Source organism: Gymnogyps californianus, chromosome 6 (assembly GCF_018139145.2).
Source record: "Gymnogyps californianus isolate 813 chromosome 6, ASM1813914v2, whole genome shotgun sequence".
NCBI classification, from domain to species: Eukaryota; Metazoa; Chordata; class Aves; order Accipitriformes; family Cathartidae; genus Gymnogyps; species Gymnogyps californianus.
The window spans coordinates 23,498,732-23,511,140 of record NC_059476.1 but is presented as its reverse complement, the minus strand read 5'-3'; the positions used below and the strand labels follow the sequence as shown (position 1 = coordinate 23,511,140).

Sequence of the window (12,409 nt, the reverse complement as noted above, 5' to 3'; positions counted from 1 at the left end):
TTTTCCTCTGGAGTTGGTGGCCTGAGAGCTGTGCCCAGTGATCTCCCTTGTATAGGATGTACATCAGCTTGTTTGTAAAGTGCTTCCATCTACGAGATGTTAGCATACATATCACAGATAAATCTGAGCAGAAATCTCTGCTTCTGCTGCTCTCAAATGCTGTGCCTTGTGTGTCCTGCTAAGATGAATATGAGATTTTATTTAAAATATCCTAGAAATTTTTATTTTTCTTAAGTTTTAAAATGTTCATGTGAGCTGCTTGGGCGTATGGGTGTGGCACAAAGGCATTTGTTTCTTTAGCAGACACGAATGATACATGGGCCAGAGTTACTGTCACAGTGATCTCAGCCATCAAATACAAAAACCAGAGGGCAGTCGTGACAGACTTGGGAGGAATTCAAAGCCCAGTTACAGTGTATTTAAAATCTATTGTCATGAGAAGAAATGTTTTTGACTGTAAGGCTACTGATAAGAGCAGTTAACTTCTCTAGAGGGAACCGGTGATGCACTGCATGTCAAGTTACTCTTCTGTCTGCTCTGTGCCAAACAACCCTCTGGACAGCTGTTTTCCAAGCCCTGTGTCTGTAGCAGAGCAGGAGGTTGGTGGCTCAAGCAGGAGCCACCTCTCATCCCCACAGCCCGGCAGGTATAAGTCACTGTCACTTCATGAAGGTTCAGTGGCTGATGTGAAATTATTCCAGTCTATTTCTTTGCGGGGAGGTCCCTGTAGACATCAAATCACTACCTGAACTAGCACTGACCATAGAATTGTTTTTAGTAGACAACCCAGAATTAGAATGGACTAAAAAAGCTGATTTACCTTTTAAACCTTGCTTTTCAGCTGTTGGGCATGTCAACTGTAGGCTTTGCTCTTTGGTTCTGTGACATTAAGCAGAGTTTAGACTTTGGACTACCAGCCTTTTACGATCTTCTGCTATTTGCCAGATTTTAATGAGATGGGTGGCAACATGCAGACCAATTGCTTTGGAAATGCTTGTTTACAGACTTGCAAAATGAAGACCCAGAGGTGCAATTGCTTTCTAAAAATGCATGGATGGGGGTGAGCGCAAGGAGGAAGAGCTGCTTAAACAGAAAAAATTGTGTTGGTGCAAAACAATTTAGCTGTAGCTGTTCATGAATTAAATTTAGGTTGCAAATCAGAACCAGCATTCAAGCCATAAGTGGAATGAGTTCTGGAGCAGGCTTCCAGGAGGAGCAGTGGAGGCAGGAAACCTTACCAGTTTTAAGCTGGAACGGGGAATGTTCTTGCGCAGGATTGTATGACACAGTTGCCCGCAATAGCATGGGAGTAGGCCTGATGACCCAGGAGATCCTATTCTGCCCCCTGCTCCAAAAGTGGTGACCTTGAACTGAGTTAACTCAGGTTGCAGCTAAACTTTGTTTACTCTGAAGTTGATGACTGTAAGGTGACTTAGTTCAAAAGCATCTCTGAGCTCTTAAAGCCACATCTCCTAGTTTACATTTCCTATTTGACTCTTATTATTAAGAGCAGCACATTCCTCTTAAATTGCACAAAAACTGGCACATGCGCTATGTTCATTTATTCTAACAGCTGTAAGTTCAATTATTTATAAGAACACCTTATCCAAGCTCGTGTTCTATGCTGCCATTTGTTTCATTTAGTGAGCTTTCACTGCTCCTTCTCTGCTCTCTTAACACTCGCTGAAGAGCGTGGGGAGGCTGTTGTCTTGTACAGAATTGGTATGATTCTTCTATCTGCACTGCTTGCTTATTCATAGTCTTTTCATGACATTTATTCTTAGGAGCATAATATCTTCTGAAGGAATAACAGGATGTTCTTTAACCCTTAAAATAAAAATGACAGGCAACATATTTCTCTCAGTATTTCAGGATAAGAGAATAATGATACTTGGACAGAGCACTGATTGCCTGGGTTAACCTGGAGCTGCCTCCTGTATTCTAGTTATTTTTTCTTGCCACATTTTATGTGATACAAAATGAGAAGTACAGAGGAGACGTGCTTTTGAGCAAGTTCCTTTAAGCAGAGGAACCTCCTGGTAGGAGGCTCTGGCTGCAGTGCAGCTCTTTGCCCACTTCTTGGATTTGGGACTCCACATTGCTGGCATGGCTGGTTGAGCAGAGCATCTGGGTCAGGGACACTGGTGGCAATGTGAGAAAGGGTCTGAGCCGGGGCTAAACAAATGAGTGCTGTCTGTGATGTGTGAGACCTGACCAGGTGAAAAGTAAGTTTTGTGACTGCTGATCATCCCTTAAGTCTGAAAGCTTACCATTCTTCTAAAAGCCTCAACTCCTAGATTATACTAATATAACTAAGAATTTGATTTTTCATGTAAGTGCAGCCACAAAACACTTAAAGCTCTTGTATGTGGAAAGGCAACTTTGAAAATGTAAAAAACTCAGAACTGAGAAGATAAAGCAGGAGTCCAAATCTCAGGAATATAAGGGACCTGCCCAATAAGCTTTGAATGCTCACCTCATGTTTAGCAATTGTTTTAAAATCCTGTGCAAGTCATCACAGCTGTCAATAATAACAAGAGAAGAAACGAAAGGAAATTACTTTTCCCGACACGCGCACGAGATGACCAAAAATAACCACCGCCTGCAACTCTTAGCTGAGATAGCAGTGACTTAGGAGCGTGTGTCCTTGCTTGGAACTATTAATGAGCTGTTTGTTACCCCCTGCCATTGTAGGGGGAGTACTCGAATATTTAGAGCACGTGAGATAATCCAGAGATGTGCTGTGCAGAAGTAGTTGCCGCTTATCTGCATTCCTCCTAAATAGGCTTCTAAATGCACTGCTCTCTTTTCCACACCAAGTAGGGAAGGAGCTGCAGCCTTGGAAGAAATGTACTGGGGGTGAAAGGGAGGAAAGAAGCGTTAAACGTCTGTCTAGAGGTATGACCGAACTGGCAAGGAGTTGGTGGATGTTATGTATGCACATTGGCATGTTCAGGGTTACAGCTGCTGGCTTATGCCCTGAGGAATTCATTACCTTTCATTGTGTTTTGAATGTCCGCAGCTTTGAAGCCTTTGTTGCTATGTCTGTCACATTTCAGGAAAGGCACAAATTCCAGTCTGGCAAGGAGACACTGGCTAGCTGGTTAGAGCAGGGAGCTGGAAGGAGACACTTGGGGATTCTGGAGTGTTTTTTTATTATTATTATTATTTTTTTAATTTGTTTTGTTTTGCTTGATCTGGCAGTACTGGTTTCTCTGTTTTTAATATTGACCCGAGGGATCTCATTTTTGGTTCCCTTTGAAAGGCTCCTTTCTGAAGTGCTGCTGTGCATACTTGCATGTGTGTCTACAGGAACGGCTTGGCTGTGTCTGTAAGAAGTTCTCGAGGGGAACTGGGAGCAGCAAATGTTTCCAGATCCACCTGCTCCCGCAGCCCACGGACAGCCTGTCTGGCCAACCTGGCAGGGACAGCTCTGTCTAAGGATGTACCATCCAAACACTCACGGCACACTGACTTACAGCATGTACCTTCCCAAGTGTTACAGAGGGTGACACTTTGCTATACTGGGGTCATGGAGCCAGATGTGCTGTCTGGCTGGACCATGTATCTGGTCCCAAGAGCAGCCTTAGGGCTAAGATAGGCCTAATAGGACTTCAGTATGTGGTTTGGGTTAAGCATGTGGGAGACAGGTAGAATAACTCTGTAGCCCTGATGCAAAAAGGCACTGAAGCATGTTCTCAACTCCAAACATGCACCATCATTTCCTCAATCTAAACAGCAGTTATTTCTACCTGCACGCAGCAAATCTGTATGCAGATCCTCAACTGATCAAAATTAACTTTTAAATGGAGTTTCACCAACCCAGGCGCTCAGGATTGGTTACGCTCACCCCAAACACACTAAATCCATTTTGTGTATGGGAACTTGCATTAAGTGTGTCTTCGTTTGAGTGCTTGAATAATGCTGATTAGTTTCACAGTAAGTGAACACTGAATGCTTGTTATTTTAATTGAATTCCATAATTGCCAGTAAGTGTAGGCATATGCGGAAAAGTAATCTTTCTAGATATAGTTCTAATGAGTTTGTACACCACCTCCATTTCATTTTAGCAACCTTGCTTCTTTAATTATCATTTTATTTTTAACCTCAAATCACTTCTTGTGAAAAGTAATCTGTTCTTTTAAGGCCAAATAATTGTGTGCTTTTTGGTGTAAATTCTTTCCTTAATGCTTTTCTTAATGTAGTGAAGGCCAGTGCTTCACACTGTAAGCAATGTCAAGACTCTTGAATCAAAAAGACATCACTGAAATCAGAGTTTTATGGCAGTTGTGATGCCACTGTTTCTAAACAGAGGCGAGACAGTTTAAAAAGTATAAAGCATGGGTCACAAGTTTAATTGCTTGGATACTGCCATTGGGGCAGGGGACCTGTGTTGCTCTGGGATTGCAACAGCAGTGGACACTGCCTTTGCCCAGGCACATGAGCTAGTATTTCCTCTTTCCTCTCCTGGAAAGGTAGTACACTAGATTCCCTGCCCCCCCCCCCCCCGCCTTTTTTATCTTGTATACCAGAGGAAATCATGCAACTTTTTGGGGATGCTTGGAGTGGAAGAAACTTTCTGTTGACTTGCATGAAGCCCATGGAGAGGGCCAGTGCTGAGTCAAAACTTCAGGGTATGAGCAACCTCCTCAGTTTCAGACTGGCTTTAATCCTAAAGCTGAGTTGAGACTTACTGCAGTACTGCTCCTTCTTGTAGTTTTCTCCCTGTCCTATGGAGGGACTTGTATTTATCCAGTGAGTTTAACTCGTAACAGTTTTCCATACGTAGAAGAGCGTGATATTGCTACAAACCTCCTTAGCCTGGATAGCCTATCATTTTAGTCTGTTTCTTTCTGCTTTGCTTGAACTAAGGCATCTTTCCGTAACTGAAATGTACGGAGATCAGAAAGACCATTATTATTAAGTACATTTGTCTAAATTTTCAGGCTGTGTCAACTGTTACTATTTTAGGGTCCTTACTGCTGATATGAAATGGTAGAAACAAAAAGCAGATACTGTACAGGCAGGCAAAGTCAGGCAGCAGACCTTTAAGTTGGGCTCAGCTTTTGTTGTTGACTGGTTCTAGACTGCGCCCTCCACTTCACACTGTGTTTTACTGGGATCAGCTTGGAGTTAGGCTACATCCTGCTGAGCCTTCACCAGCCCACGATGTATATCTTATGTGGATATTTTAATGAAGAAAATATTTAAATAAGTGTTGGCAGCTGTTGCTAGGGTGGCATGCTGGAGAGCCCAGATATTGGCTGGTTTTACAGACTGATCTGTTACTATACTTGCTTGTTGAATTTTCTTTTCTTTTGAGTATCTGTTGAACGTGCTCATTATGTTCTGGCTGGTATGAAACAAATGCTAGTTAAGAATGGGGACGCTTGAGGCAAGAGAGCAAATTCAATTCCCTGAAGGCAATTTCCACCTCTTAAAATGTCCCACTGCTGCCTCCAGTTCATGTAACAGGAAAACAAGTATCTCCAACTCTCTTGTTTAGTTTCTTGTTTCTCTGAGCAATTTTTCCCTATACTTCACAGATTAGGGTCTTTGTTTATGCATGATTTTGCAGCTTCAGATACTTATTTCTATTTTGTGTCATGGAAGCCATTAATTGGGTGGAGTTACACTTGATCTCACTCTGTTTAGCACTAACTTTTGAGGGGGCGGGGGGAAGATTGGAACACAAAATTAAAGGGTTTGTAATTCAACCTGGGACCTTTAGAGAGTTGAGGGATCTTGGCAAACATGGACTTGTTTTGTAGAAATGCTGCTCTTTGACTATTCAAACCTACATCTGTGATGTGACATTGAAACATGTTCGTTTGCTGCAGATATCAGGTCCCCACAGGAGTGGGCACTGGGTATGAATAGGCCCCACAGTTGCCCTCTGTAGAATGTCATGACCATGAAAATTGACTTTTTTCTCCTCTGGTCCCCATCTGGTAGTTTTTCTCTTGGGTTGGTAGTTTCACTGCCTTTGCTCCCAGGAGGATTAAAGCTTCTAATTTTAAAGTTTCCCTTGTTGGAGTCTGATTCTGAAAATATCTGCAGCACTGGAAATGATTGGTGTAGAAGTTAATATGCATTTCAACAAGTATATCTCTTCTGTATTGTAACATCTTTCAAAGGAGAGACTGACTTTGATGTGAGCAACAGATTGCCTTGAAATCTGGCAATGGTCTAAGTTGAGGGTTTTAGCTTAAGGCTTTTAGTCTCACTGAGATTTTTTTTATTATTATTTTTTCTTAAAGGTGATGCACATTATATATATTAGAAGCTAGCCAGATTTGCACTTTGCCATATATAGACTCTTAGGCTTTAATCAGTATCTTACGATTTAATGTTGAGGATAAGTCTTAAAGTCTGAAAGTAGTACCTATATTGGGTGGAAATACTCTTTAATTTCTGATAATTATCAGCAAAAAAATGTAACTGGTGGTTGACATAAATCCATTTGGGTTTTGAAACTAAATTTTTTGAAGAAACTGTGACTATTACCTTGACTTTTGTGATGAATGTTCAGCATCCCGTCCAGTGCTGTCTGGGCAGACATGAAACATAACATAACCATTCTGCCTTTTGCTTTAAACAGACATAAACAAAATCCAGAAGTGAAAAAGGCAAGTCCCTCCACCACAATGAGCTCTGGTAAGTCTGTGTTGTTTTCCACTTGTCCTCATTGGCATTCCTTTTTATTACTAGAAATATTCCTGTCTTTTTCTGCAATTACTCTTTTTTTGACTCTTCTGCCTCCCAGAAAAGAGTCAAAGCCCTTGAAAGCTCAGGGAATCTGACTACTAAGGCAACAGCTGAACGGCTTCATAGTAAAAAGCGCCCTGGCTTCGTGTTTTTATTGTTTCAATTTGGCCCATAATGTTCAAAAAATTACTAGAAATGTCTTGAGCTGGAGTAGGTCACTTTAGCTTCTTTCACTTTGGAATACAAGAATTCAAAATTATTGATTACCTGGAAAAAATATCTGAAATAATTTGATATGTTTTAGCAGGGGTGAATGCAAAGTTTGACATCTGGATAGGAAAAATCAGCTGCTCAAAGAAAAATGAGGGACTAGGAAATGGGGGCTGGTTGGGAAGAGGAAAACTTCTGGGCTTGTCTGGGTAACAGGCTAAATCAGAGTGAAAAACAAAGCAGACACCATACTGAAGTGCCATATGTAGGACCTGTGGAATAATATTCCCACTTGATTTTAGCACCTTATCAAGTCTCAGCTGGAATATTGTGTCCAGGTTTTAGCACCACATTTTGAGAAAAATGTGAACCTTTTGGAGAGAGTCCAGAGGAAAGCTAGGAGACTAATTGGGGTCTGAAAAACATGAGCTGGGAATTTGGCTTAAGCATTGATAAGCTTCCAGGTTGTGAAGCACTGGAACAGGTTGCTTTAGGGTGATGCTGGAAGTTTGTAAGAACTCATTAGGCAAACATTTGTCAGCAGTGACAGAGGTAGATTTGTTTCTGCCATGGGTCAGGAATATGGCTTTAGATGACCCTTCGAGGTCCTTTCTAGCACTATCTTCTGTGTTTCTCTGAATTCACAAGAGCTGGTTTTATTCATGTCAGCTGAGGATGTTGCAGACTTGAAAAATCTCTCTTGAAAATCTCATCACTGAGCTGGATGCCATATGCACATACAGAGACAGTCCCTGTTTAAAAGAGGCTGCGATCCAGGTAGGCAAAGGGAAAGGAGAAACGGGTGTCATCCAAGGGAGATTTGTGTCTCCAAGCAACATCTCCTGAGATAGTAGGAATACTTCCTTGTTCATGAATGGAATAATGCTGACCCATGGCATCCCCTCAGTCAGACATTTAAATTCAGTTGCAGAGGTTTTAACCCAGAAGTAATCTGCTGCTTCATTTGTCTTACAGAACACGAAGAAATTGATGTTGCAAAAACTGTTGTCAATGGACTGAGCAGCAATGGACAAGAAAAAGGTGGGTTAAGAGCTTCAGAGACATCTCTGCAGCTCCCCCTGCATGTCAGCTGCGTGATGTGATTGATTTCCCCAGACATTCACTACAGCAGGGGTTTCCAAATTTAGTTTACTTGGCGATGGATACAAGAAAACCCTTGTGCTGCACCATGCCAGCAGCAGCAGCATTTCTTAACAAGTGTTCTTTGTCTCTTAAAGGTGGCAGACTGGATTTGCCTCTTTGTATATTTTTAGTGCTGTCTTGAGGAAAGCTGTGCACTATTTGTGGTACTTGTGAGCACCTGTGAATCAATATCTTAGTGTGTTTAGACAGCATGTGTTTGTGGGTGCCTATGTGTGAATCCTGTTAACTTCAGTGGGAGGTGAAGGTTTGAGCCCAGGATTAAAGGGCAGGAACTAACCATTTAAGTAATAACACCACCCCCTACCCCCCCACCCCCCCCGTCATTAGCAACAACGATTTAAAACCCAAACTTCTCTAAACAAATCAGTCTTCATGTTAACATCAGCAGGTTTGCAGTGTGCTTTATAGCATTCAATTTTGTATAGTGATGGTGTGTGTTTTGGCAGGGTGAAAGTATGTGGTTGTATGGGTTGGTTTTCTGCTGGTTTCATTTCCTTTCTTTTCCTTTGATGCCTTTCTATAGTGGTTAGTATTTTGACTGCATTGTGGATGGATGAATTCAGTCAGTTACAAAGCAGAACAGAATTAGGGTTTTTTCCTAAACCACAGGCTGTTTGGATTTGGGATCTATTGTATTTGCAGGTTCTCCAGTGCCCAGGGAGAAGCATGGAGAACAGGGTTTGATTTGTGTTCCTCTTTTATAAAAAAAGAATTTAAAACAATCCCATCAAATTAAAAACTAATGATTTTATGAGGTTTTAAAAAATTCTATCAAGCTCTTCCCCCATCCTTTTGCTTGAGAGCCCTTTTCTAGGTTGGTGAAGTCTGTGCTTTCCAGTTTTGCCGGGGACCAGAACGATCTGCCACAAGAGGGGGTGTACACACCAACCTGATGTCAATGCCTCCCTCAAGCTGGCCCAGTGCTCGGTATTGGTGTGTAAAGTATTAGAAATGTGGTTTCTCTTACCCCTGATTTTGCAGATCTGAGAGAGATGGCATGGAAAGTGAGGAGGCATCTAGCGTTTTCCAGTTAATACGTGCAGAAAGCTAATAGGTTTTAAAGGAGAAAATCCTGGCTCTGCAGATATGAAGAGCACAACTCAAGTTATTCTGGTAGAGCCATTATTTACAAGATGTTTATCTTGGCAGATCCTGTTCAGCTTCACCTCTGAGTAGTTTTGCCTTTGCCTTTTTTTACACCCACCCCCCACCTTTTTTTTTTTTTTTTTTTTTTTTTTTTTTTTTTTTTTAAAGAGTTCCACGTTAGCTGCAATACAGAGTTGGAGAGAGGAAGTACCAGCTGGTTTGGACAGTTTTGTAACAATTGCTAGAATTTTGCACAGGGCTATGTATGGTTTTCCCCTATGTTACTACATCTAGTATAATTTGTGTGCTAGCTGATGGAGTCCAGTAGAAATCTCTTCAATTTACTGTTTAAATGGATGGATTTTTTCTGAAACGGATATTTTGATGCTACCCTTTGGCATGGGACTATTTTTAAGATTATTTCACATTTCACTTCCTTCTGTTGCTGAACTTGTAAAATATGTGCCATAAAATCCAGAATTCCTGTAATGTGGCTAGTTTAATGTTCCTCTCTCAACCTTTCAGTCCTTGTTTTTTCACTTTATTTTGTTTTAACTGAGCCACGTTAATGTTAACTTAACATTTTTATTTTTGCATGTAGTGTATCTCAGCTAAATGATTACACTAAAATTTTTTGATGGCTTCTAAAAACTAATGCTTCCAGATTCTTTTTGCCTGCAGCATAGTGGCATTCAGCAGTTAGTCAATTCAGTAAGCAGTTCTGTATGCTGCATAAAACAGACATGTCCTGAATTAGGGTGAACGAAGGGATATTTTTAACGGTTGCATCACTGCTCTCTGGACTGCTTTTGTATTTGAAATTTCCTGCTATTGTGTCTCCAAGTACATTAGAAAATTTCGTGGCCTGCTTCCCAAACTCTGTTCTTCCCTTTTTGGATGTGCCATTTACACTTTTGTGTTTGCAGCTGTTGACGTCCCTTTATGTACACGCTCTATTTCTGCCGTTAAAATAATCCCTGTGAAGAAAGTGAAAAGTTCTCCTCACCTAGTGCTGCCTACAGGTATCTTCTTCCTTCCTCCCCCTGCCGTGCATTAGTTGGCCATCATTCCCTCTCTTCTCTCTCTCTCTCTCTCTTTCTCTATCTCTCTGCTTCACCCACACGCTTTGGCTAGTTTTCAGCTTCATCCTCTTCTCACTGTTTCCAGAGCTGTAGATTTCATCAGTAGGTAATAAAGTTAGCTCTTGATGGCACAATACACTGTTCTTAATTATGCTGCTCCTCTGCAGACATAATTGTGCCTACTCGAATCTGGGATCATTGTAAGCTCTTCTACTAATGCTTGATTATGAATAATGTTGTTATTACAGCCTCATTTTGAACCAAACTCCTGATGAACCAAAGAATGTTTCCTGTGTATCTTTTTACAGGTTCAAGCATAGTTCAACATTGGTGGGATGATTTTGTTTTTCTGTACATACACTGACTTTACAGAATCTTTATATGGATAAATAAGGATGTTAGGCTGTCACCCCCTCCCCAAGCACATGTTTTCCCACTAAAAGTACAAGATTATTTTTGTACTTTGCTGGATTTGGACAGTCAGACTAGTCTAGCTGATACTGCTTGTCTCTCCTAATCTGTCTCACACGTGCTCTGTTGGACTAGTACGGTGCTAATGTCATGTTTATTCCCATCTGCTGGATTTCTATCCTGAGAGATTCAGATTTTTGTTTTCTGTCATTTCACCTAAATTGTGAGGGAATTCAACATCTTAGGTATTTGTCTTCCTCTCCCAAATTGAAATAGTCTGACAATATTTTATTTTCAAACCTTTTCAAACATTTTAATTTTTTTGAGTTCAGAACATTTTTTTCTGATTCTTATTCTTTTGATTCAGTATACAGGTTTAATATGTTGTATGAAAATAAAAAAAGTGCTTTGATTCCCAAATTTGATTCTCCTCCAATATGATGGAGACACTTATGGCATGTTGAACTCTAAGTGTTTCCATTTCTCTCCAGTGCCTGTGAAGGGAATCTAGGTGTAGGAGCATAGAACAGCTACCCTGCACTCTTTGTGGATGTCTAAATCAGGTCTGGTGACTCCCAACAGTGTGTCCATGGCTCAGAGTTACAGCACTCTTGACACTGGAGTCCCACAACTTAAGCCTTTGTCCTCTGGTTTGAAAGTGGGTCCGTAGAGTCCTTGGGCTGCGTGTTGTGCTGTGTAGGAGGGAACGATAGCCAGAACTGGACTCCTGGGCAAAAGGAATCCTGACCCTATCTGGATCATGCGAAAATCAGTCAGAGAAGCCAACTTCTATTTCACCAGGCATGTGGGTGACCTTAAGGCACGATCAGTTGTGTGGTGTGAGTGCAAAAGTGGTATATTTAAGGATTAAGCAGCATTTGATATGTCTGTGTGGATAGTCTTTCCCCTCACAGAGGCTGCCTCAGTGCTGCCTAAATTAACTAAAGGCTGAACTGTAGGAAAGTATCCTCTGATTCCTTACTTGTTCCATCCTTTCTCCAGTCCTAAGTGTGGATCTGAAGCTATGCTTTTTGTGAAATCTCTAAAGCATTGGAAGCCCACGTAAAAGCTTGGACTGCAGTGATTCCAGCGTAGAGGGCTTTCGATGTGAGCCAGGTGTTTGACATTCGTTGAGTCTTTCCCCTTACTACTGTTGTCCATCTGGCACTATTGATGTTTCCCTATATTGTGGCCACCTTGGCTGTGGTTTGTGTGTTTTGCAACCTTAGCTGAGGCATTGTCGTGGTGTATAGGCACTGTACTGGTATGGATTTAATGGGGCATTATCTTACTGAAATCAGCCAGGGAATATTGATCTGCACAAACAGGGACTGTTGTCTGGGTGGTAAGCAGCAGCCTTTGCCCTCTCTGTCCAGTCTGAAGGCATAACTTTCATTATAATAACAGTTCCTAGAGAGGAACTGCATCCCTCCCCGTGCAGAGATAGCATGATCCCCACCCCATAAAAATAAAAATCATCATGTTGTCATTTGTGTAACACAGCACATGCTCAGTACCTCTTCAGGCTCCCTGTGCGGTGTCATGGTAGGACTAGCACCTCTGTTTAGGTAAGTCAAAGTGAAGTCTGATGGCAGCTGCAGGGTCAGTAATAGTGCATGAGAGAGGGAGGTGATGTTTTTTCCTATGGAAGTAGCTTAGATAAGTGAGAGACTCTTTAGGCTTATTGTTTCTATAGGTGTCTTAGAGGAAACAACTCTCCAGAAGGATTTTAAGTAAGGGGAGGAAGA

The 12,409-nt window shown here is 41.5% G+C and overlaps 1 protein-coding gene across 1 annotated transcript in view; it reads left to right on the top strand.

Annotated features, from left to right (window-relative positions):
• The window catches only part of SORBS1 (sorbin and SH3 domain containing 1), a 119,706-nt gene that overhangs the window by 39,882 nt on the left and 67,415 nt on the right, over positions 1-12,409 (top strand). The window contains exons 3-4 of the mRNA XM_050899426.1: positions 6,602-6,657; positions 7,894-7,959. Of these exons, the coding sequence (XP_050755383.1) occupies positions 6,648-6,657; positions 7,894-7,959 (76 nt within the window). The 5' untranslated portion in view covers positions 6,602-6,647. The remainder of the gene's footprint in view (positions 1-6,601; positions 6,658-7,893; positions 7,960-12,409) is intronic.